General features: G+C 33.5%; 1 protein-coding gene across 1 annotated transcript; it reads left to right on the forward strand.

The window, feature by feature from the left end:
• Positions 1–6305: 6305 nt before the first annotated feature.
• On the forward strand, positions 6306–26854 carry LOC128231998 (FMRF-amide neuropeptides-like). The gene is made up of 4 exons (XM_052945320.1): positions 6306–6441; positions 15079–15264; positions 24301–25182; positions 25382–26854. The coding sequence occupies exons 2-4, from the start codon at positions 15135–15137 to the stop codon at positions 25786–25788; spliced, it is 1419 nt and encodes a 472-aa protein (XP_052801280.1). The 5' UTR covers positions 6306–6441; positions 15079–15134; the 3' UTR covers positions 25789–26854.
• The last annotated feature ends 876 nt before the right edge of the window (positions 26855–27730 follow it).

A 27730-nucleotide genomic window follows, 5' to 3' on the forward strand; every position in this document is an offset into this window, starting at 1 on the left:
ATATTGTAATTTGACTTCTTGCTTTGGTAAGCATATCATGACAAAATGTTCAGTTGCGGATCAAGAAATAATTTTATATCAACTGATATTTGACGTAAAAAATATGCAAAGTCCATGAAACAGGCACATCCTAAAAACGCCACTGCATTGCCCACATAGTTATTTTGCAGTATATTTTTCCCATTTTCCATCCACTACTTCTATCGCATTATTAACAAAAGACAAACCAATGTATTAACCGAGGGACTAGCTCATATTTTTGTGCCAAAATGTTGTTTTTTTTCACGGCAATGCATCTGAACACACTTATATTATAATTGTATAATTATTTTACTCTTCGATACCGAAATTGCCAGAACAAAATACCTTTTAAAAAGAAAAAAACAATCCCTTGTTTTAGTGGGGAGCAAACGCACGCTGGTACAGTCAAGAAATAAAATAGAAACAGACAACAAAACCGCTCGCCCACGAGAACTCTTACATAAGCAGAGGGATAGTTAATAAACGCTATCCAAAATCTTGGACTTCATCGAAAATATTTGAGCATATAACAGCATTTGTTGGAGGGTTTCAGTATCTTAGTTTAACCAATCCAAATGATTTGACACACTTTATTTCGTTATTGAATCGGAGTTGAGTCGATACTTGAGAATATGATATTCATTGAAAACACAAATAAGCATTTTATCTGCCGATCAATCATCAAGAAACATGCTTAATAATGACATTTCACTGTAAGTTTTTGTTTTATTTATATTTTCACAATGCATTGGAAAAGGTCATACACAATTACCTTATTAATTGTTTATAAAAGTTCAATAATTTAAAAGCATTCGTGTCATCAACATTCAAAAAATTATGTCCTCCATCTTTCATAGATAAAGCAAAAAAGGTTTTTGGTTCAACTATAAAACTATAATACTAATTTAGCGTACTTGATATCAATTCAAAGAAACATAAGACAATAATGTTATTCCAGCAGTATCATTCATTAACATATTTAACATATTTGAATGATGTTTTATATACCAAAAACTGACGAACCAAAATATTACAACGGCAAGCGATTTTCTATCCAACGTTATTGCGATTAATAAATTTTATGTAGCTAAATATTTTAAAACTATCATTCAATAAAACATTGAAACTTCAGTGACAAGCCTAGTAGCCTGTAATTTAAACAAGATAGTTTTCAAATGGTTAACTCAGCACCATCAACTGCCTTTAGCACCGACTTAAACGATTTCGCTATCATTATGAATCACTAAATCATATTCATTGATCCCAAATAACATGAATTACACTAAACAGAATGTTTGTCTGTTTTCGTAGTTTATGTTACGTCTGCATCATTCTGTATAGCCTGTCAGTTGTAAGATCAAACATCACTTAAATGCAAACGAAGCTACCAGCAGAGGACATGACATTACCTAGACGTCAACCAGCATAGACAATATGTATCCCAGGCGGACGAGCGTGTTCTCAAATTGCAAACTTATAAATCACCTGTCAGACACAATCAGTCGTCTTTGTATATCAATGCCTCTCTTGTAACCTTATAAAATTATTTTTGTCTTTAGTTTACTATAGAAATCGTAGGCTGTTTTCATGATTGCCATATTGCTTTACAGAACGTATATCATAAGTACAACATTCTGCTAAATCTGAATGTAAAATTTTCGAAATATCCAAAAAACTTTCCAGCAAAGATGTGAAGGGATTGGATTTAGAATTCATAATTTGTTTTACATATTTATGTTGTTTATTTATTTACGCTTTTAAAATTCCTGTCCACATATCTGTATCAGTACTGTATGCACTTTGTATTCTTCATCCAACAACACCTAGCACTTCGGAGTGCATTTTTTATATTATATACTTAAATACTGTTACAGAAAAATGGTGTTTTACAGAACATTAATAAAAATATGATTCTTGTAAATAAAACATGTTGAAAATGTGGAAATCAAATGTTTTGATAATTATGAAATGGATACTAAAGGGACAATATTTATACGAAAAACTATAGAAACAAGCTCAGTAGCCAAAAGTTTAAACATAAACCCCGTTTAATGGCACAGGGCAAACGCCAAAGACATAGAACACAAAAATAGCTTTATCAATAAAATATGAGAGTTCTGCCTTTAAACGGCCAGTAAAGCACGAGTTTACTACCACATGATCACTGGGGGATTCTTTGGACATAACCTCACACCTTTTTCAACATTTCTCAATAATTACATTTTTAAAATACAATGAAAACTACAGTTGTCTGAAGTTAAAAAACAAATCCTGTTTAGGGGCACCAGGCAAGGCCCAAAACGACAGTGAACTAGAGACACAAATTTATTCTCATCAAAATTACTTTTCCTAAAAGAAGTCATATAATTCAGGTTTTCTCTTTCCACTTATTGCCTATATTTGATAATGTGGGTATATCCGTTTCCATTTAAGCTCGTTTGGCATTCCATCTATACATACTACAAAATATACTAATAGTAACAAATGTTTATTAATACCTTAAACCAGATCTTAAATATCTTAATATGATGTTAATACGTTCATTCATACTTTATCTGTTGTTGCATCTTTGTAACAACACATACCCTTGGAAGAAGCATCCTTGAAATATATTACTATAGGGATATTTGCCGCCTTATTTTGCGGCCCGACATACAAGATAGTTCTACTACATCATTCATCATTATAGGCATTTTTTCTATTGTCTAAACTAACTCACATAACATGAAGTAACATACTAAATAAGCAACATGACCATTCATCATATTCGCTTCATATATTCATCTTTCTGTTCCTGTTTTTAAGAAAATGGTTTCAAAGGATGATAGCAGAACTGTTCTAAGGAATTTAAAAGCAAGACGAATATAGAACTCTATCGCGTTCACCGCTCGATTTAGTCTCTCCGTTTTGTTTCATCACAATCTATCATCTGGAGTACAAAATGGTTCTGTTTTTCTTAAAAGTAGACAAATATTGACAAGATGGTAGGAAATAATTGATAATTTGTCTCATGACTATTTGATCAGTAGTGACTGATAGTTTTTGGCGAAAATTTAAAAGCTGCTGCCTGTGCTCGCTGTCGATATAGCTATTTTTTTGGAATGCGCACTAACCTACTTACCTGAAATATTTGTATATATTATTTTAACTTTACAAAAATCGTATTAACTCAATAATTAAATAAACTCATCTCACCACATAAAAGTACCGCATGATTTGTAATTTATAAAACAATTATCTGATTAATAAAGCTAAAATACCCCAACACAGCGAAAGCCAACTACGAAGCGTAGTCTTCACTCTTCACCTGGAAAACGACATTGGTCAAAGTATCCATGCCCTGTTCAATTAAAATAAACGAGAATTAACCATTATTACCTGGAACACAAAATGGATTAATAATAGCTTATTGATGAATTTATGAAATGTTTGCACTAAAACACGAGTAAATAACTAACTATAACAATATACCTTCCAGAACTATATCTCCAAATGCCGGCGTAGGAACGTCAGCGATCAAAACCATTGGTTGTCCCAAGGGTATTCTAGAAAGTGGGTATTTAGAAAATTAACTTAAATTACCAATGGATCTCCGGACTTATGCATAAGCAGGAAATAGAAAAGTTGTTGATTTCATTGAAATATCGTTTTTTTATTTCACTCGTGGTCAATAAAAAACTATATTTTTTTCTGTGTAACTCGTGAAATTAAATAAGATATTTACTGAAATCAACAAATATCCTCCATTTGTTTTGCGTAATAAATGGTGTGAATTATCCTTGATACGGTTTTTGTAAAGCACAACCATAAATAATACAGATACCTCGGAGTTGGTCAAAAGTATTTATTTTCAAACTTTAGGGCCAGAACGATTAACTACCACGTAATTTTACTATTACAGGGGCTAAGCACATAATTCAAAGGGTATTTCTCTGAAATTTTCATTGAATTATTGGTTTTTGACTTACGATATTCAAAATACAATTAGTATCGACTTTATTAGTCTGAGAATGTACACGTTTATTATTAGAAATGAGACAAGATTAAGGCCATTTACATGATTGTAAAATGAGTTCAGATGCAACATTTGGCTTAATAAATAATTAAATAAATTCAATGGCATATAAAGATGTCTACAAAATAAAATGATCACATAAGTTCATTCTGTTTCTAAGTGTGACACGTTGAGAATGTTAAAGGGGGGAAACTGTTAATTAATCATTGCTTAAATGGATCAAGACATATTCAGTAACTTATGGATACGAGTGTGGTTTTCTTCAGATTTGATCTGAAAATGACCCGAAGAACACAGTTTGGTCACACGTCTTTGTCTACGATTATAGCCGTAAAAACAACGTAATTGTTCTGGGATGTTTAGTCTGTCATGTTAATTTTTATAAATTTATTTCAGTTGGTGGAAACCGACTCTCAAACTCATACTCAAAAATGTTAAATCTATAATTTAAATATTTTTCCTATTTACGCTTTCATTTTAAATGCATACGAGATTAAAGTTACAAAGACGCATGGGGAAGGCTTAAGCTTATGCTATAACTTAAAAGCCCAAGCTCTTTTAGTTTTTTGTGTGATTTGTTTGTAAGTGTATGTTTAATTGTATGGCTTCAGGTTTACAAAAAAGAACAATACCATATGATTAAAATAAGCTTACAAGCAGTATAACAATGATCAAAGACTGTTAAAATATGTGCGTGATGATAAACGTACTTACTTAGCTGTATGTCAACATATTGGTTCCCATTTTAATTCGCAAAACAGTAAAGGTTTTAAAGAAAACCGGAAATAAATCAAGCTTTTGAATGTTTATGAAATTCCATAGTAAGAATGTGTATGACATGCATTTTGCTTCGCCGATCGCGTCCTGGACCACTGGAACACTGTCAATAACTTAATGAACAGCTTTCCAAGCTAAACATGGTGATTATATGCACAACCACATTTGGTAACAATCCCTGGTGTGAAGTGTCAATGAATAATTGCTAGTGGTTGTGGAAATATAGTGCGACGGACAAACAAATGATAAAGGGAGACAAATCATAATTAAACGACGGTTAAATGAATGTGAATTTTAAGCTGTTTGAAAATTGAATTGAGTAGTGTAGGGAATTGCGAATAATTTTATTGCGCAAAAACTCTCTAATACAGCTGCCATTCAGCCATCCTGAATGCGATTAAAAAACTTTTGATATAACATAAATATACTCATAATCTTTGGTCAGTGTGCCAAAAGAAATCCACGAGATAACGTTGTTCATACAGAAAGTAGTATCACATCTATGTGGACTGTATGCAAAAATTGAAAGGGTCATTACTCTGTAAAATACCCCATCAGAAAATGCCGATGTAAAAAAGCACAACTAGACTGTGAAGTTTCATCAAAACCAATCAGGTATTTTTGAAAATTTCGCTCAGACAAACTTTGTGGCATCCATCTGTGGCTTTATTACACATATACATTTTTATTACAAGCTAAACGCTTATAGTGTCATTTAAACAATGACCCTATTTCCCTAAAGAAATCATTTTAGATAAACCTTCTACTCATTGTATTAGTGAAACGCCTCTTTAAGGCACTAGGCTAGCCAAATACAATTGTAGTGAATTATTAATCGTTTCACACTCTGATCCGTCAGATGAATGTTATCTTTCCATCAACAAGTCATTGTTCACAGAAATTCTGTCACTTTGCACAAGGTCATGTCAATTTCCTATTGTCATGAGAGATTTCAACTTTAAATCTCTTCCCGTTTAACAATTTAAAATAAGTCGGTAATTAAGTGGGGTGAAGTTCCAAGAAACAATACAAATTGTTTATAAATACAGTTTTAAACAGAACCTTCCGCAAAATATTTGCAATTACGTTTCCTAAAATTGCAAACGACTAAGACAAAATACGAATAGAAACACATCGCGTGAATGTGGATCCCTAGAGGGAGGGCACGGCCAACAGGGATTCCATTTGTCTATAATTACTATGCCAACTTTACAATATTCCGATTGTCTTGTTATTCTATAATTTTGAACAACATGACATGTTCTCGTGGGAGAAGAAATTGGTTGGCGATGAACCACGGATTCCAGTAGAAATCACGCATGCGCTAAGGGCAATGCCATTAATATGTACATCGCAAATGTTCTACGTAAGCAATGTCGTATACGCCAATTTGAAAATGTCCGATAGACCATCTTCGAAAACCACGTGATTGCTTGGCTATTTAAGGCATTGTGCCAGTCCAAAAGCGTTCAGAGAACATTTAAAATTTGGAAGCATTTATAAGATCAGAACTTTTCCAGCTAAGCAAGACATTATGGAAACTTTATGACACTTTGAATCTACTTTAACATCTCAGTGGGACAAGTTACGTTCTCCAAAAAGTTTCGCTTCCTCTTCCTGGAACTTCCGTAAGTATAGTAGATTTTAAGTTAAAATCAATTAAAAATAGGTATCGTTTGCCTTTTACTAATGTATTCTATAATTATGATAAAACTATTTTATATGTGTAATTAAGAAGTTGTTAAAACATACCTAATCCCTGGAACGGGTTTCGGCTAAAGTCGTGCGTTGTCGTTTTTAATATTATTTATAAGTAAACATTAAGCGAGTCGTATTTAAAATATCATTGTTAAAGTAATAGTTCCTTTACAATGTTGAATCGAGTAGTCATAAGGATCATTTTATTGTAATTTGTATAACAAAAAGACTACGGAAGTTTAAGTCATTTAATGCATTTCAATGCGTTAGAGGATGGCCATTGCTGCACATTTGAATTGTTGAATGCTTTGGTATTATTTTAAAGAAGAATCACCGTACATAATACACAATAATGTATTTGTTTTCAGAATATGTCAAATCATTTCTTATTTAATCAAATTAACATTACTGTATTGCAAAAGAATTTTGAACATGTATACAGATAAAACATTATATAGATAATATACATACAGGAAAATGCGAATGTTCTCATAGATTGTTTCCGGATTTAAAATATGTCTTTCTCAAAACGGTTGGGCCACAAGTTATTCCTATTACTAGACATGCCTTTAAACTTAGATCATTTTTAATAACTGAAATTCAAGGAATAAGAAGTGTTTTTATATGTGCTTAAGCTCAAAACCTTAGCGTGGTGTAGTAAGATGTTAAACACATATGAATAAAAACTAGTATCAATATGCATCACTAACTGAAATCTTAAAAGAGTACATTTTACCAGGACAAACCATATTTAATTCTTAAAGAAAAATATATCGATTCCAATTTCAACAAACCAGATACACTGCTTCCCTTTTATGGTGGTATCAAATGAGTGCTTATACGCTCTTGAAAACCTACGCGCGCGCATTTAAGAGTTCTAAGATTACTGAATAAACATCATGTATCATGAGGTTCCCTATAAATCATTTACGAACATCAGAAACAATTCACTGAGCTACAAAAGGACAGGATTAGTGAAATGGGCAGCTTAATGCGTCAATTGAACTCATTTTAGGAGGCCCTATCCTTTTCTCTTGAGGCGAACGTAGCCGGATACGTTTACATATAATTAGCACTTTCAGAAAAGGATTACTTGATCTTAAAACGTTTTGTACACATGGGATACATACGTAGAGAGTTGACCCGTATAACAGTTTGCATAATCTGTAACAAAATGTACTTTTCTGATTTTATTTCCCTTTATCTGTATAAAACGGCTTTAAAGTTCACCATATATTATATTTAAATACAATTTAAAGCTTGTTTTATCACACGATCTTGACTAATACGATGCGGTAAACTATTAGGCCATGCACAACTATAAAATTAAACAGAGTACTGATTAACAATTATATGAAGGTTAAACGAACTATGTAAAGGCATTATTTTGTTTGCAAACCATATCTTATTTAAGAAATAACTGTGCTATTGTTTTGTTTCCTTTTTTGTCGATTGACTTGGATCGTATTCATATAGCATCTTAGGGGAAAATTGTAAAACATTCCTATTTTGAAGTTATTTAAGAAAATGTTTTACAAATATGTTGATAATTCGACCAAGCTACTTTATGAATACGGCAAGTGTTCGGTCATTTGATCCCTGTGTAATTAAACAAGAGAAGTGTACGTTTTTGGATGGTGAGATACATTGCATCAGAATGCCAAAAATTCCGAACAGTACCAGACGAATGAATCAGCAGACACTATTCACAGACTCTTGATCAACAGGTTTACGATAAGACTCCCCAAAACGACATCTGCGCGTACACGTTGGTGGTTAAAACCAATCAAACCATCAGTTATAGTTCATAATCTATTTACTAAATGCTTTATACAAACCGCTATGCGACTTAGATGTCTTAGTTTTTTACATAACATCAATACAAACAGTGGTCCTGTCAGAAAAGGATACTCCGTAATCATTTTCAGGCAAATAAGCATCGACAGTGTGCGTCTTCTGTGGGACTTCTGTAAAATGTCTGTTTGTTTTTGTTTGTTTCTATAATACAAATAGGACCAAGGCACATACATCAATATACAAATACATCATTTTAGTAATTGTTTGTGATGTTAATAATGCACACAGTGTGATGATAGTAATTAAGTACCGTATATTATATTTCATAGTTTATTTACCGTATACAAGCTGGAGAAAAACTTATTTGAAAGCGCAAAATACATTCTTAACAGGAGAATTGGCTTGATTGCGATCGTGCATTTACTGCAATGTTTGACCCAACGAAGCACCGGTTTAAGAGGTATTATATTCTACAAGAATTGCTATAAAAGCTATATTCATTAATGTCATAGTCCCAAATTATTAATAACAAAAAATGAATATTAATATACCTATCTATAAATAATTTCCAACACAAGTTCTTGCTTATCGGATTTATGTTAATATAAAAACATAATTATCATTATACTCTACGCAAAACACGTGTGCAATTGATGCCGAAGAGGACTTCAACAGCCATCAACCTATAGCCACCACTCTTTCTTGCACCGGATTTTCTTTCCGTATAATGAATTTCTAAAGCCTTCCCATTTGATAATCAGGGTAAGGAACGATTTACTACGCACATTCTCATTGATCTTATGCGCATCTTGTTGATATATGTTTGAATATACAAGATCATGTAGAATTTTATGTCGACAAACATGAAGGAGTACGGAAAAAAATATTTGTGGTAACGATACTCGTAATTTTAAATGGTCTTACTGTATTTTTTAAACTCAAAAGACCAACATTTTAGGTACATTCGGGACATTTATGGGTGTAAACTGGAAAAGAAATCGCGGCGATACATAAGTAGTTTAAAATGTTAAAATTGATGGAATAATATATATGATATAAACTTAAAAAGAATGATAAATACTTTAGAATGTTTTACTAGTGCGAACATTTTGCAGCGCTTTATATATGGCGCATTTACCCTTCCTTATTTTACACTGTTTCCCACAAAATTTGTGCTATGCGTATTAAATTACATGACTTTTAAATTCGATACCTGATGGTTCATTCCTATAACACATTTCTAATTACTTAGACGACAGTAATTTATTGTCTTTGTTTCGTTCTTGATTAGGTTTGTCTCTAATTTCCATGCAGTAGTACGGCCATAATTAAATCTTGAAGGCGGAGAAACAAAAACGGGAATTACAGTTCCCAGAGCGCGAAATCGCTCATTTATCAACATATAATTGTTTTACTGGAAACATATAGACAACTGAATATGAAAATTACAAGGTGGTTTCGTCTTGGCCTGTTTTAAGACACCTCTGTTTAGTTCTTTGCTCTCCAAGGGATGGTCAAACAGATATGAACAATTGTAATAAAAGGATTACACAAAGTTTTTGTTATTGCGTGCCTCCTAAGATTTCTGATTTTTAAAAAAAAGCTTATTATCAGTACTGTCTGGTATAAACTTCCCCCTTTGAATAGAAATTCAGAACAAGATTATACAGCATCGTGGTATATCAGACATGCTTATGTTCTCAATATAGAATTAAGAGCATCTCTCAAATGTTTGTCACGATTGGTTAACTTAGTCATAGCAAGCCTTTTACAGTTTTGGTCTGGTTTGAACAGATTAGTGATACACTTGTAAGTGGCTAACATCTGTTTTATATGAACCAAAATAACGTAAAAGACTCCTGGACTAAAATTTTCTATTGAAACACAGCGGTTTTCAATCATTAATCAAATCATACATATGTTTTGTTATTAAACTAAACCGTACCTTTTCGTTTTAAGCAGATATTGGTAATTATTGTTCGAGAAAATGATAGTAAAAATATATGCCAGATAAATATTTACAAAACTTGTGTTATGTAATCGCTTATATCACTGGATGAAATAAAACTTCCAAATGAGGTACTTTCGTGCCAGTAAAGCAAATTATATTGGTCCCGAAAGTACTGTGGTATTTTTTTTGCTGCTTGTAGAGCAAATAGCCATTGAGTAGTACACGATTATCGGGTAATGATGTTTGACTTTCCCTAAATATTGTCTGGCTTCTATACATATATACCAAACATCTATTGGCATGTCCTAGTTTCAAGATCCCGGTAGGAAAAGTAAAATATATCATACATACATGTTTATAACAAATATTTTGAACATGGAAGAAAAAATTCAAAAGACAATAGGTTTGAAAAATAAACTTAAAAATTAACCATGAAAAAAAATCAATGAAAAAGGAAATAAAAGGATACAGAAAATGTTCCAACAGTATTTCGACGCACTCTTGAATACAAACCCAGCGTGTGTGCTTCTCAGTCAAAAGTATAGTTGAAAAATCTTCACAGATTCAAATTGTTTGTTATAAAGTTCATAAACACAAAGGAAAACGACAACAATTCAAATGATTTGCCCGTAACGTATGACAGCAAACATACTTTAAGTTTAGTGTTGAAAAGATAAAGGTTATTTAAGATACATCGAAATTCTCAAAAGTATAACGCGCCTTTCAGTTTCTTCAATTTGACATTTGTTCGCATTGATGGTTAATTAACTCTGACATTTCAACGCCTGAGTAAAAAATAACTTGTACACTTTAGGACCAAATAACACATAAGTGATAATTGAATATTTAGCTTTGGGAATTCACTTTTGTTAAGAAAAAACGTAATTTCTGCATCTTCTCTGCTTTGAATGAAAAACCATGAAGTCCTTTCAATTTGGCTCAATATTTTAGTTTCTAGTTTGTTTTTAAAACAATGTTCTTTTTGAGAAACGTTGGCACTAAAGCCTTGATGTTAACAATAGCCATAAATGTTAACATTTATGTTATAATAAAACTAACATGTAATTTCAAAATCCCTTTAAAAAGAATAAGTGAGATAATGGTAAAATTGGTAGCCTTCGTAGTATTTTGATAATTGTATAACTTGCAATCAACAAATATGACTCATTACAAAAATGATGTTATTCTAAGAAATCGAAATGACCTTTTTTAAACTAACCCTTGGTTTGGGTTCCCAAATTGGCAGTATATTTACTGGACCCGTGTTTTGTCTTAACAAACAATAAGCACACCTTCGTCTTGGGTGGAAAACTTTATGTAATGGGTATGGGGTTGTATTCAATATACAACTTCAGTTAATATTACGGTCATACATCATTAACTTCATTCAAACTATTGGTCAGTTATAACAAACAAGCCAATAGATTAGCTTCATCGTTCTTAGATCCAAATAATACCAATATTAAATATCAGTCCAGATTCAATTAAAGATAGGAACCTAAATTTTGTGACAAGAACAGCGTCAATGTGATGAGAAAGGATTAAAATATAAATCATGACCAAAGAATCAGTAAAGACACCCGCCAATAATTTCATATTGTACGCAGACATCATTTAATTTGCCTGTGAAGACAGAAGGAAACGATTAAAGAAGAATAGGAAAGATGCAGAAGATGACAACTCGAATGATAAAGGCATATCAATAGCATTTTCCCGGACAATTTGGCGCGATATATTGTTTGCTTTTCTTTATAGGCCGATTATTGCGGTTCATATCAGGCTTTAGTTATAACTGTCCGGAAGAATTGCAACAGATGCTGGCACAGAGGTCAATGAGATCGAATAAAACGGGGAACTTCCCCTCTTAACCAGCAGACTTTCCAGAGTTTATAGCCTTCTGGGAATAAATATGAAGTCAATTAGCGGTGATTACATCACGATATTATTGACTGTGTCGGTTGCTGTATACACATGTCTGTAAGCGGTTACTCTATACACATGACTGTGGAGATAACCTTGTACACATCTAATGCACCAGTCAATTGTAACCACGACCTCCCCCCACCAAGGTCCGGGGGATTTACCGGGGATGGCCGGGAAAATGGGCTGTGTTTTACCATCCAGGTGGCCCCGCAGCGCTGGGTGAATACGGTGGTTTTGTCTTCGCGCTGAAAATAGCGCGGAATGGGCAATACATAGGGCTCTTGGGCTAGGGGCATTTGGCGGGGATTTTACCAGCAGTTCGTCCCGCAGTGATAGTATCCGGTCTATGCTGGACAGAAAGTCAAAGTCCCCGTTTTTTTTCCGGACCTGGGTACAATTGACTGGTGCATAAAGCGCAATTTGGGGAAGCCACTTTTTCTAGGTCAGAAATGTTAACATTCGAAACAAATTGTTAAAAAAAAAAAAAAAAAATGATGTTTTTTCTCCACCATAAAAATAAATAAATACAAACAAAAGTTAAAAAACAATAATATAAACGCATTTTAAATTCAAAAGGTGTTTTACTTATATAAAAGCGCCTAGCTACTAAACTGTGACCCGAGGCCTATTAAATACTCTCTTCGGAAGACAATTATCAATTAAATAAGTAGAAGAGCCGAAACGATTGTCCTTTATTTAGCATTACACAACACCTTACTGTGTTTGGTTAAAAAATGTGAAATTATTAGAAACAAATTTTCAAATGGTGAATAAAGTAATAAAAGAATGATGCCAAATCTGGACATCTTTTTCGGTTATCAGATGAGCTGTCCAACTAGCTATTGAACTTTTTTCCTACGTCTGACCTCGTTAAAGGAGATCACTGCGTAGATGATCGAGAGTGTCCCATTAGTTTACAGTATGTTCAAAGCGATTACCTATGATGGCCCATTTGTTTAGTAATGAACCGTTCCATCTGTGTTAATTTCACAATACACTTTCATCAGTATTTTCATGCATGCAAAATAAAAGCTCATCATATGACTCAATATCTCCATAACGCAAAACGAAAGTAATATGATTATTTAAACGAAAGAAATGGCAGATGCCTGTTAAAAACTATGTATATCCTAAAGTAAGCTGACAGTTAGATCTCATTCACGCCCCAGGAGATATTGCTGGTGGAGCCGCGAAGTTGGACATGGAAAATGAACCCATTTGTTTCACTTCTCTGGAGATTGTCTTGTTTGTAGAAAAAAATAGTGTTTTTGGTGCTAAAATAATGAACAATCCATACTATAGATAAGATTTTGAAAAGTTACTAAATTCTTTTGGCCAGAATGATATTTTTTCATGGAAGGATTAAAGTTCATGTCATAATATGTATTCCTCTCTTGTTGTTAAAAAAATCAATAATATATTTAAATATAATAATGATTCGTGTACATACGAATGTATATTTTGAATGGGAAACGCATATGCGTTAATCTGCTTGTGAACGATTCAGTGAAAATATGTCATTGTTCATTTTAAATGCTTGGAAACGATTGAAATATCGAACAAAAATATAGTAAGTGTTGTGTTTTTGGAGTAAAACCGTAATTTAAATTTATTTTAATAAAAAAAGATACACAATTAAATGCGATACTTTATTGTAAAAGGTCATCATTAAAGCTGTTAGACAACCAGTCAGTTCGGTAATATGAACATACCACTCCCGTACTTTGTCTTTTCTTTGGATTTCGAAATAGACATTTAATGATTTATTATATCCTTACAGTCAGTAGCTTAAAAACATTATGGACTAGCAAGGCCAGATATCATCATGCAAATCAAATTTCAACACTAAAATACCTTCAAAAACATTGGTCCTCGGAATTTGAAACAAAACACGTCTTATGTTTACATTTCACAATAATTGAAACTGCCTATGTTTAATTATCATAAATATTCATGTTTATCTCCCTTATTTTGTTTTTATATTTATAGAAAATGTGTATATTCTGAACAAAAACAACAAACATTTTATTTCTATAGATGCGTGGCATTTAGAAAAAAAACACTATGGATTATCGTCTAATTAATGTGTTGTGCACATTACCACCACCACCAACAACAACAACAACAAACAAGTCAATTAACGAAGCCTGGTCATATATAAATCAAATTGTACAAAACATACACTAATAACACACACAAAATTAAATACATAATATGTTAAAAAAGTGCACATAAAGTTGAATATTAACAAATTTTGAATTCTGCAAATGTAAATGCAAATTTAAATTATGTATTCCGTGCTCCGGTAAATTAGCAATATAATTTGTTTGATATTGTGCAGATCTTGGAAATTGGAATAATTGTAAAATTTTGATAAACACAAATTGTCATCGCTGACACTTTATGAATCTCTTTTGCCTAAGACAATAATTTTCTGTCATTATTGACAAAAAACTAATTGTTATAAATGCCACTTTAAATGTTCAGAAAGCTTCCTTCATATTTTATATGGCAGAGAACATTTTTTTCACAATATAATATTATGTTTCCTTCAAGTACATTGCATGTAGAAAACATCTAAAACTAAAGAGAATGCGTCTTCTCCGATTTCATGGTTTCTGGATACTTGGTAGACATAGCAATGTAAATGTAACGATTACGCATTAAAAGGCATATTTGATTGTCATTTTAAATTGTTGTAACAGTGCTTGGTTGTTTTCACTAAATTTCTTGCACGTATTTCTTTTAACGTTTTGGTTTCTTTGAATAATATCCGACTTTGGAAATGTAGTCATAAATAACTTTCAAATCGACGGATGAACAGGAGACGGAAATTAACTGTACCATTCCAAAAACGATACTAAGCTACGACTAATGACTGCATATTTTTTTACAGAAAAAAGACACCGATTATCACACAGTTAGGACCATACACACGGACGAACAGTAAAGATGCGGGCGTGGTCGTGTACGGGCCTGTTTCTGGCGGTTTTCGCAAAATGGCTTACAGGAAGAGTGTTCGCTAATGACGACCTCATACGGTGGTGTGGCGAAAACTTGGCCGAATGCGGAATTATAGAAGGTAAAATGTATTTAAAACCGCACCAGCTACAATAAATTATTACCAAATAGTATACCTTTCATTGATGTGTCCCTTCTTTGTATATATAACGTCAATCGGTCCGTATATCACTGTAGTTTAATGAAGATCCAGTTTTTATGACGTCAGCGGTCCATATTATATTTTGGCTGGTCCGGACCTCGAAAAAAAATGTCATATGAACCGCTGAAGTCACACAACTGGTAAGTGCGGCTTGCTATTTTCACAACGGCGAAAATTTGCCCCAAGAAAATATTATTAGCTTTGGTCAATAAAACAAGCGCTATATAATATTGAATGGTAATATAAAATGTTCGGGATAAAACAAATATTTTCACATCACTTCGGGCCATATGACAATATAAGGACCGGCCAGTCAGTTCCCGAAGGTAATAGGACCTCGGCTAACGGCTCGATCAATATACACTTTCGGTGGCTGACTGGCCGGTCCTTATAATGTCATATGACCCTCAGTGGTGTGTCATATTTCTTATGATACGTAGGTAGAGTTTAATAAAATAATGTTTCATAATAGATCAAGTTACTTATCAGTGGGCGTCTTTCTGTTTGCGTGTCATATATGAAACTTACTATAGATGGATATTTTCTTTGACTTAAAAAATATGATAATGATGGTATTTGCAATATGCAATGTGCTATATTTGAATTTCAATTGGAACTACTAGGCCAAGCGAAGTAGCATAAACAAAAGTATAGTCAATACTTAGTTGACTACTGCTGCAAATAAACTGCCAAATTGGTCGGTTACATTTAAATAAACAAAATTTCCAAATCTCCGTAATCTACAGCATGTTATTATAAAACACACAAATGTTATACGCGTTCCATTGTGGCAAAATAAGGGCTTGTGATAGCAGGACATATACAACAGGTATACTTAAATGAAATAGTTTAATAAAATATGGAGCTATTTTTAAGTTATCCCATGAAATACATTATTTGAACATTGGAATTGACATTGGACCATTTATTCTCTTCAATATTGTATTGCTCAAAATTTCGGATAAAAAATGAGTTCGATGGTAATATCTAAATGCAGAAAAAAATCTTGACATTTCAAAACAAAACTGTGTACTTTTCTGATGAAAATGTTAAAAATATTTAAAAATTAACTTATACTTAGAAAATCTCTCATTCTTCAAGACAGCCATCGATGAAGCAAAATCTATATAATATTCGCTGGTTTTTTTTTCATAATCTTGATCTAAATATAGAATGTCATTCTATAAACAATATCAATGTATTTCCGGTTTTGTTCTCAGTTTTACCTTCATTTTCGGAACCTGAAATATAAATGGCCACACAATAAAAAAACTTAGGTAGGACTAATGTAGTATTTCCTAAATACATTTCCTCTTATCCAGTAACAACCGCCGTCTACATAAACGTATATTTACTGTTGACAAAGTCTCACCAAATCAGACAGAACTGTCAATTGTGTAGTTTTAAAGGATACTTTCAATTGTATAGGGGTCTTAAATGGTAAATAACAATGTCTTTTGTAATGTATTACTGCTTGAAACAATTGAAAAACACCATCAGATGTTAAGTAGATATTTAAAATCTGACAGAAAGTGCTTTATTTGGCCGAAAACAGTTAGTATCATCTATGCTATCTGTGTAATGCTTAACTGAGTGTCTCTCGTTCAGTGTTTCTTGGGCCCTAGCCTCGGGCTTCTAAACACGTTTGGAACACAGCTTTGATACCCTTAAGGTTTCATTGTGTAATTGAATTCACAAATATCTGATCGAATGAGTATCTTAAAGTCGCTGTTTTGTGTGCGTATGTATTTTTAAGATCAGTAAAATAACACCTTTTAAATCGTGCTTAAAGATGCACTCTTATTTCCAAATACTCTTAGTAAGATTTACCACAATTAATAATATTGTTTTTATACACCAAAAAGGATGAATAAATGTCGAAAAAAAAGGTTCTTATGAAGGATACCAAGTAGTTGAATTTGAAAGAAATAAGCATAGAACACGGTATTTCTACCTTATGAGACTGTAGTAGACCACAGTAAATCTTTAAACATTCACCAATCATTTAATATTTTTACACTTTCTGCTATTAAATACACGGTAACAATCTTGTTAGCAGTGATTAATTTTTTCCATAAATGCATTATTTAGTAAATAATAAAAGTTTTATCACTCGAAATTTAAGTTTGTTATACATGTGTATGCTTTGATTTTGAATAAGAGTGACACTTTAAAAAAATGCCGCTTATATGATTTTAGCGAGAGAATCCTTTTAACCAAGACATCAACCGAAGCAATCGAAAAAGCCAAAATTCTAGAACAAACATGGCAAATGGCGTAAATCGTCTGAAATTTGACATACAGGATTAGTCAGACCATTTCATGACAAGAATCTCTATTTACGAATTATAGATCATCATCTCTTTGTACAACTGCCAGCGCTCCTTTAAAAACTGATGGCGAATCAATAGCAACTGCCATACTGTTTAAGTATTGACCACTTGAAACAAAAACCGCACAGTGTATAATTGCGTTTTTATAGATACATGTAGTTTTCGGAGTTATCTACGAAGTTCTAAGCGATATTTGTTCTCAATTAAATAATAATAATAATAATAATAATAATAATAATAATAATAATAATAACGATAATTGTTGAGCGCTTTTATTATAAATATTATGACTGCATATTCAAAAGGAGACAACTGAAAACACTCACTAAATTTGAACATAATCGGATGAAAACTACGTATAATTTTTTAACGGAAAATGGGCATAACTCTAGAATCACTAAGCCGTTCTACCCAATGATCGAACATTGCCGAGATATTGTAGCCAAAAGCACTGACGTAAAGTTAGACCACGATTAGATACTAAATACTTAAATTATTGTATGGACAGGCTTTTGCTTACGCCGTTCACACTGACGCCGCAACCGATTCCAAAAGCAATACCTTAATATCGCCTTTAAAGGCAAAAACAACGTAATAAGATTATTATTTTGAATTCGCCAATGCTAAATACAATAAACATAACCTCGCTGTGCTTTTCAAACCAACATAAGCTTATATTCATATTAGGAAAGGAACAGACTCTTCCTTGGAACGGTCAAGAATGGCATACGGATTAAATGTTAAAGTACTTATCCACAATAATTGTCAAGGTATCCGTACGTGAAGCTTATTATGTAGCACTTAGGTGTTCACGCACTGTGAAAGTAGCACAAGGCTTCCCATCAAATGATGAAACATATCATTATTTGTGATTATCCCACATCAAAACTACAAACATTCAATTATAGAAATGGGACAGGACGATTGGAAAAGTGTTAACCTTCTGATGTTTCAATTTCCAACTCCAACAACGGAACGGTTATGGTGTGTCGAGTTATGACAACTCCATATTGATTTGGAGGACCAAGTTAACATTTCGATTATTCTTCATCAAATGTATCAATGATTTACGGACATATTTTGGAAGTTCAGCATGTTTCTTAGGGACTGAAAGTAATTATGACCAACAGCCTCATCAGCTGAAGCGTTTTCCGTAGCTCAAGTTTTGACAATTGGTTAGGGAGAGAAAGACGGAACAATGACAAATGGAACGGCATGTGAATTCATTGATCTAAGACACATGTAAATACTCTAAAATACATCGGCATGCGATGAAATGTGATGAAATATAATTTAATTCACCATTCTTATCGGCTCAATTTCAGGCACAAGATATCTCCAGCCTTTTAACCCACGCGTGTTCTGTTCGAAGTAAACTGGATTTTCTGGTCTCTGTTTTGGGTCTGAATACGATAAATTAATTATGGGTCTTAAGGTTTGCATGGACACTTGTGGCCTTAGTATTATATCTGACAACGGAGAAGATGTTTCTCCAAAGTTTGACAGCATATGCAAATGTTGGCAAAAATGCTATGAAAAGGTCAACAAAAATGGTGGGAAATCAGAAAGAGTAATCAAAGTCGTGGTAAAACAAAACACATCGTTAATTGCACGTGACACTTGTATACTTTAATTGAATAAACAAACATTCAGCATATTGCTTGCGGGACCATTCTTCTTGAGTTTCCGGGCTACCGAACTTTGATTGCTGTTGCCTGGCAGGCTACAATTAAAAAAAGTAGCCAAACATATTATACTTTGGTAGCCGACATGTTTTTGGTGTACAAAATAAGTTTTTGAAAAAAGGTAAAATTTCAAATATTTTTAAAATAACTGAATGTATTGTGTTGAATTTTGCTAATTTAGACTTTGGAGAGGTTAGTAATCTTTTTGAAATATTGAATTTAGGCATGAAGTTCTTGGTATGCCATTTTCCCAGCAAATCCTAACAGTTGACAGATGCTAATAACAATGCAATAAAAGGACGTCAAACGGTCGAAATAAGATACCCTGAAATTATCAAGACAATCAGTATCTCCAATTTGATGACATTAGACATCTGTATTTTCCTGGTCAAACTGAAGGCATGATTAACAAAAACACACAAGAATGGCATTCTTAACTGTTTTTGCAAATTAAAGCGAGATCAGTTCATCTATTTTTGTAACATCTAATTGAAAATAAAACAACAAACAAAATTAAGGTCTGCACTATGTGAAAAAAACACACTAGTTAGCTCATTTCCTACCAAAGGTTTTCTCAACTATTGCAATTGATGTTACAGGAAATATTGGTCTTTCGGTGTCAGAAACTGAGCAAGTATTTTCGTATTTGTCTGTTCGAAACCTGGACAAATATTTATTTAAACATGCTGTAAATATACAAGTATCTAAGACATCAACTTATTTTTTACTATCAAGTTCTTATTTTGTGAATATATCATTTATAGCATTGAGCAGCGATGGTAGAACGTGCACGTACTTCACAGATATCTGTGTGCCTCTTAATAACGATTATATCATAACGAATTCTAGACCCTCTTCCTTCAAGCAGTAAATACTAAAAGAAAGTTTAAACAGATACAAGTGCAAATGTATGACATCATTACACCCTATTTGGCAGTGGACGCAGGTGTGTGTCCAGGAACGTCAGGGCACATAATTTGATCATCATAAGAACGCTCATGAATATTAATAAGATAATCAGATTATTGCCAACCCTCGCGAGAAATGTTCGTGTATACCGAGCCGTAATGGCGGAATTATTCGGCGTTCTATAGCATGTTTTAAATATTGCGACGCGCACATTATTTAAATAAGGGATTCTATTGACGATCATTTATCTTAGTTTTGATCATGGAGAAATATCAATAGCTTAATACGTACAGGAGAAATTGAGCACAATTTGCACAAATTGTTGTCAAATAAATACCCACAAGGGAAATAGTATTGACATATTACTGCGGTCATACTCAGGTGCGGATCCAGGATTTGACGTCTGTGGGGGCGCACTTTGTTGGAGCACCTCCGTTGTAATTCCCTATATTCACAATCATAAAAGAGAATGGGTTTGCTATTAAAAACTACTGTTAAAGTTATAATACTTGTGTAAAGGCAACATTATGCTCTTAAAGCTGCACTCTCACAGATTGAACTATTTGACAACTTTTTTTTCTTGCAACGACTCAATTTTTGCGGAAATTTATGTAAACCAGTTATATAAGACTGCTGACAAAAAAGATCCCAGATTTTTATATTTAAGTTAAAAAAATATATGATGTTTTATGCATTTTTCTTAAACCGTTAATAACTGTAAGTAACCATTAATTTTCGAACGGAAATATGAAAATCTACAATCTATTTTTTTGTCAGCAATCTTAAATCATTTGCTCTTTCCAAAACAAAAAATAAAAAAGTTGTAAAAAAGTTATATCTGTGAGAGTACAGCTTTAAATGAGCTATACGGGGCGTTGCTTTGTTTAAAATATGCCTTTAAAATAGCTTTAAGAGGGTGTTGCTGTTTCCATGTTTAAAATCTACTACGGTTTTCGCATTTTGTCGTTATAATCACAATTTTAAAGTGCATTCAAAAGGTGGGAAAATTACGAGGAGGGGGTCTCCACCACAAAAAAAATAAAAATAAACTTAGTTTTAGTCTTTAACTGTGCATTGCGGTGAAAAATGTATATATACATAATTGACAGTTTAAGAAGGTAAGGGTGGGAAGGGGTCGCGCGCTCCCTCCCTCCGCCTGACACCGATAGTGATCCATAATACAGCAAATAAACTGGAAAGGAGCATTTATCAGCAATTGGAATACAATGAGAGAACACCAATAAGTAAAGTTACAAATGGAATGGAGGAAAGAGAGTTTCAATACAGTATTGAATACTAATGATAATAACTGGCGACTTGCACAGGCTCGCTCTTGTTAGTGTTTATTTATTCATGTTGTTGTCAATTATCACTACTAAAATCTCATTTCAACTTTTAACTTTTGTTAGTTTATTTTATAAGTGCTAAATCCCGCTTTCACACAGGAAACAAAAGCAGTCACTATATGCATACAAATAAACCATTTGTTTATTCGTTCACATTTTCAATGCAAAAAAAAATTGTGTTGTAAATGACTGATTGGACTGTAGCTTGAAAGTTGTAAGCAGCGTGATTGGAAGTATCATTTTAGTCTATGTAACGATCTTAAGATAAATACATTTAATTTATTTTATATGAAAATATAACTGCTAGTTATAAATTCCATTGTTTAGATATTATACATAATGATATTCTCTTTGTTGTCTTTTAAGAAAATGCCTTCAGCCATCATGGCATCTCAAGTCGGCACTGTTTCAATTGACTAATATGCGTCGGTTTGGCCTCGTCATGTTATCGCTGCAAAAATTAACGAATCAAGAAAACAATACAACTGATCTATAAATCAGCATTTTTCAAATAAAATTTGGAATACTGTGATGTTTTAAGAAGGAGGAAAAAATTGGAGGCCTTTTCAAAAAAGCTGGAAAAATAGGAAAAGAAGAAACAACAGAAAGCATGCGTGTAGATAAGAAAATGTTTTGAGCGAATTATTGAAAAATATAAGTGCAGAACAAATTGTTTTGAATCATCTGAAGTCCCTTGAAAGCTGAAGTAAAAAGACATTGGGCGTTCGAGTTCCGAAATCCTTTAGACGCTTAGCGAAAGTGTCTCGTGTTAGCAAAAACTGTTTCTAAATTTATTTCCGCGTTCCGTGCTAGTCCTTTGATGACACAAGTCTCGTCATAGATCATTTAGTAACAGTATACTCATATGCAGTCCAGAGGTATATAAAAGAAGCGAGTGTCACAAATGATTTCTCGTACCATCGCGTGGTGAATAATGATATCTCCCTAGAGAAGTTTTCTCGTGCAATCGGGACTGACAGGTCGGAGGATACGCCGTCAGTTTTGTAAATAAGCAATTAAGGGAATAATCAGTCACCAAAGGAAATCATTAATTTTGATGACTAAATTATCTGTTGCACGCAATGCTGACTTCTGATTTTGTAAATAAGTGGTCATATGTCACAATGTTTTGCGCCATTTTCAGAATTTATTGCACGCTCAGAGAAGGCGGATTTCATGCGAAGAGTAAATTTTCATCACCAGAACTTAGTTTATTTTGTTTTCAACATGAAATCTCTTAAACACTAGGGACGGGGTCTTTCAGCCAGATAAAAACCGGAAACAATAGAAGAATATTTGTAATATTATCAAGGGTTGTCTACGAAATCCAGTTGAACTTAAACCTGAAAGTAATTTCTGAAGTAAAATGATTCTCCATGTTTGTGATGTATTGATAGAATACACGTGAACAGGCGTGATGCTTCACAAGGGGGCATTCACAGCGCACACTGCGGTTCAAGATTCCGTGACCAAAACCCATAATTTTAGTTAAACACAGGTCGTATAATTTGAAAAACCGATTCAAGATTTATTGCTTATCATAAGGTCAAAACAAATTCTTAGAATTGGTCATCGGGCTACGATTTGTCGAAACCTCTTATGCTTAAAGGGCTTAAGTAGCTTATTATTAGCCAAAGTACATCCTTAAATTGTTTATTGATAAATGAAAAATCGTTTATTGTGATTATCATATGAAAAAAATCTATTTAAAATCTAAAAGCTCTTAAAGAAGTAAATATGACGCAAATTGTAGACAAACAAAATTAGTGAGCTTAGCTTAATCCTGGTATAACGCACTTAAGAACTTTGAAGAATTTGAGGCCTTTTTTGTTTTGTTTTGTTTTGTACACAGAACAATATCTCAACTGCTCATGGAAAACGATTTTGTTCAAACTAATTGCTGAAACATGCTATCGTACATGTTTTCTCGTTTTAAATCGCTTTAAAATCAACTTATTATACACACTAATATACTAAAAAAATCTTACATTTTAAAAATAGAATACAAATCACGTTACATCTTACAAACTTAAACACACAGGTTTATGCTACATAGTGACTTGCAAATCTTGGTAAACGAAGACGATTGGATGTCTGTATATTAGTATTCAACATTTTTATGTTTTTGTCTTTTGTTTTCGGCTCAAAGACACATCTGTCATTATAAAGCTCACTAATAGTACTGTTGGAACGTTAATGTACGAAGTATCACAAAAATACAAAAACCAACTTCGAAATCGGCCAAATTCCACCCCTAAAACAAGTAAAGAAAAAAGGGTTTTCAATTTTAGAAAAAAAGGAAATGATATTTTTAGATGTTTGTGATACTAATGAATACAATTTTTCGTAGTATTTCTATCATACAAAAAGAACTGGGCATCACTTTAATATTTTCATTTTTTGTCGCTTTATTTTGCAATTTCCCTTCCAACGTTAGCATTGATTAGGTTGGCAAATATACAGTACAAGAAGTGTGTTTATAGATTCATTTCAGATTGACTGACTTAATGTTAAACTTTAAGAGTAAAACGTATTGTGCTGATCACAAATATATCAATACCATATAACATGTATTTTTACGTGTTTAAATACAAAATATATAGCTTTTTATAATTCATGTTACAGTCTACTTCTAAACATACTTGATAATAGTAAATGAAATTGAAACATTTCTATTTGCAGAAGATGAGGGTATACCCGACAAAAGGTTTCTTCGATTTGGACGAGCGCTTAGCGATGACAGCTTCTTTAGATTTGGCAAAACCAGCTCACCAAACAATTTTCTACGAATAGCTCGTGGAAATGAACTTTACCCAGTTGAAGACAAACGTTTCCTTCGCTTTGGGAGGGGCAACGCAAATAGTGTAGATGAATTATTAGCATCCCTTACATCAAGAATAAGAAACTTTGAACTCACACACAATGTAAATTTAAAAAGAAAAAGACGTTCAGTCGACGCACAAGCACCACCACAAGAACATTCTGAGTCTAGTATAGCAGAAAATACTCCAACAAATACAAATAATGTTGAAAAACGTGACGCTTCGGAAGAAGAAGGCAATGCTGACAAAAGATTTATGCGATTTGGAAGAGACCCAGAGGATGTGAAAGAGGATGACGCGAAACGTTTCATGCGATTTGGTCGAGACCCTGCTGATGAAATGGCAGAAGCGGACAAGCGTTTTATGCGATTTGGTCGAGACCCTGCTGGTGATATGGCCGAAGCGGACAAACGTTTTATGCGATTCGGAAGAGAGCCAGAAGACATGAAAGAAGACTTGAAGAGGTTCATGCGATTTGGAAAACGTTTCATGCGTTTCGGTCGCGGATCAGAGAGTGCCGAAGATGAGAACGAAGAAAACGTTGACAAGCGCTTTATGCGCTTTGGGAAACGGTTTATGCGCTTCGGACGGGATTTGGATGCAGCAAAGAGGTTCATGAGATTCGGTAGATCTGGTGCGGACGAGCTGGTGAAAGAGGACAAGAGGTTTATGCGGTTCGGTCGAGGAGGAGAAACAGATGACGAAAATGCATTGGACAAGCGCTTCATGAGATTCGGCAGAGGTAAATTGCTATATTTTGGATGCTTTATTTGATATATTTGTTAGAAATAGAGTCGTTTTAATACATTGTATTACCTACAAATTAGCATTCTTTAAACTACTAATTGTATATCAAAACGATCAGGTCGTATGCATGAGCAATATCCATAAAGCCAGACACCTTGAGAAGTATATATATATATACGGCAATGGTTTTTCAGGTGGTGAAGATGACGGCCTGATCGAAGACGACAAACGATTTATGCGATTCGGCCGAAACCCCGAGGCAGACAAACGATTTATGCGATTTGGCAAACGGTTTATGCGATTCGGACGAGGAGACGAAGATGAAGAAGAAAATTCTGCTGACAAGCGTTTCATGCGATTTGGACGGAATCCCGAAGACGCTTCGGCCGATAAACGTTTTATGCGGTTTGGTCGTGACCCGGAAGACACATCCGCCGACAAACGGTTTATGAGATTTGGCAGGACCTTATTAAACAGTGAAGATAAACGATTCATGCGCTTTGGCAGGGACTCAAATGACAACACCGCGGACAAAAGATTTATGCGATTTGGGAGGGACCCAGACACAGCCGACAAAAGATTCATGCGTTTTGGGAAATAATCAGTGAATATAAACTGTTTTGATATGATTTAAATTGTATGTTAGACACCAAAGACATTCATTAGATGGCACTTAAATATCATAAATGTAAAGCAATCAAACGTTCATAATATTTGTTGTGTGGGTGTTTTTTCTTGACACTCTATATGATATTGCTCGGTTATTGTTATTCGATTTCGATATACATGTATTTGAATAAATACTGCTGGACGATAAACTAGACTTCTTAACAATGTAGCTGAAACATTTTGCATAGTTTTTTTGAGTCGATGATATAAGAAAACGAACTTTCTATACCTTGAACATCTTGGATGATTTCCATTAAGTGAATCAGTCCTTCGAAAATATTAAACTTATGGGCTTTAATACAAACATAGGTGACCGTGAAGATCTTTGGCTGCTCTGCAATAGTCTTACTCTTCTTGGACATAAACATTCTGAGCTCCTCGGCCATTTTTATCGAAAACAACCTCGGATGGATGCCGGCAAATCAGTCAAAGTAGTTCGTAAATGTTTGAGTTAAATCATTAATTAAATGTAGTGTTTTATCTTGTATTTAGTGATCTAAGTTTAAATTGTTTGCCATTGAAGTGTATTATTGCAAACATGATAAAGATTCCTACGAGTTAAGTCTCCTTAAGTTTAACTGCTAAATTAAATTACTAAGCGATCTACTTGCAGCGGACTTAAACATACCGATTTCTGAGTATGTAAACCGTCCACATATATCCGAGGTTGTTTTCGATAAAAATGGCCTAGTAGTTCCGAATGATGGGAAATAATAAGGTATCCTTTTGCTGTAATGTGTATACTGTAGATCGGCCTCATCAACAAGAGGGAACACATTGTTACGTTCAACCATGACCAAACTGCTTTTACCCTAAGTCCATATAAGTAAAGAGTTATCAGCGTATACATTTAACAAAATTGTGATATTGTATAAGGTCCTTTTCAGAAATTCAATAAAAATGTTCAGAAATTATAAATGTTATCGTTGAATAAAACGTCTATTTTCGCATAATATTCGCATAAACCAAACATTGTTGTAAAGTATCATCATATGTTAATAAAACGACAAGAACTATGCAGTGTATTTTTCTTAAATCAGGCAAATGCTGCCTTTAGAAAGAAAACAGCATAAAATATAAAGGAAAGTTTGAACTCCCGTTTGCCGAGTCTGAGGGCGTTTTGGTTGGTAATAAACTGGTTTCGGTTTTATATTGGTTTCACGAACTGTATATTTGTTGTAACAGTTTCAAATAAAACCAAAACGAGTTTCAATCGTTTTTTAACGAAAACCGAAACCGGTTTTTGAAACTATCGAAACCCCTGCCGGAGGCGGTTTCATCGGTTCGTTCCATCCGAAAACTAGTTTACTTCGAAAACAACATGGCGGATAGTGATCAACTTCGTTTGTTGAAACTCAATCTTTTTTTAAAACAATGCCTTACAATGGGCAAATGAGCTAAATGAAAAAGGTTACATTAGTAATTGTGTAGCTCAGTAGCTACAGTAGCTCCACCATATTGTTGAAAATGTACACAAAACCATGCATTTGTTTCTTCAAGCAAAACTATCATAACCGGTTTCGTAACTGCTGAAACCATTGAAACCAAAACTGAAACTGGTTTGGTATCAACAAAATCGCCCTTATATAATACGCATCGATAAGTCTAGTTCGATAGATGTAAGATTTGGTTTGATAATGCAAAAGAAACTACTGTGACTTGCGCAGTATCCATACATCCTCCACCTTTATATGACATGTATCTTTGGAACAGGATAAGAAGCAAACTGTTGAACGGACAAACAAAACGCACAGCAGAAGCAGACTTGGAATAGAAGAACAAAACAACAACAACAAAGACCCTATTGCTTATGGCTAACACATACTTATTACTAGAGATACGCAACGTTACAAAACAAGACAGACTACACATGC

Source organism: Mya arenaria, chromosome 4 (assembly GCF_026914265.1).
Source record: "Mya arenaria isolate MELC-2E11 chromosome 4, ASM2691426v1".
Taxonomy (NCBI): domain Eukaryota; kingdom Metazoa; phylum Mollusca; class Bivalvia; order Myida; family Myidae; genus Mya; species Mya arenaria.

Bases quoted from the DNA above. Each gene is read 5' to 3' on its own strand.
- LOC128231998 (XM_052945320.1), top strand. From the start codon at position 15,135: ATGCGGGCGTGGTCGTGTACGGGCCTGTTTCTGGCGGTTTTCGCAAAA. The intron at 15,265-24,300 runs GTAAAATGTATT...TTCTATTTGCAG, and splicing joins CGAATGCGGAATTATAGAAG to AAGATGAGGGTATACCCGAC. The intron at 25,183-25,381 runs GTAAATTGCTAT...ATGGTTTTTCAG, and splicing joins CTTCATGAGATTCGGCAGAG to GTGGTGAAGATGACGGCCTG.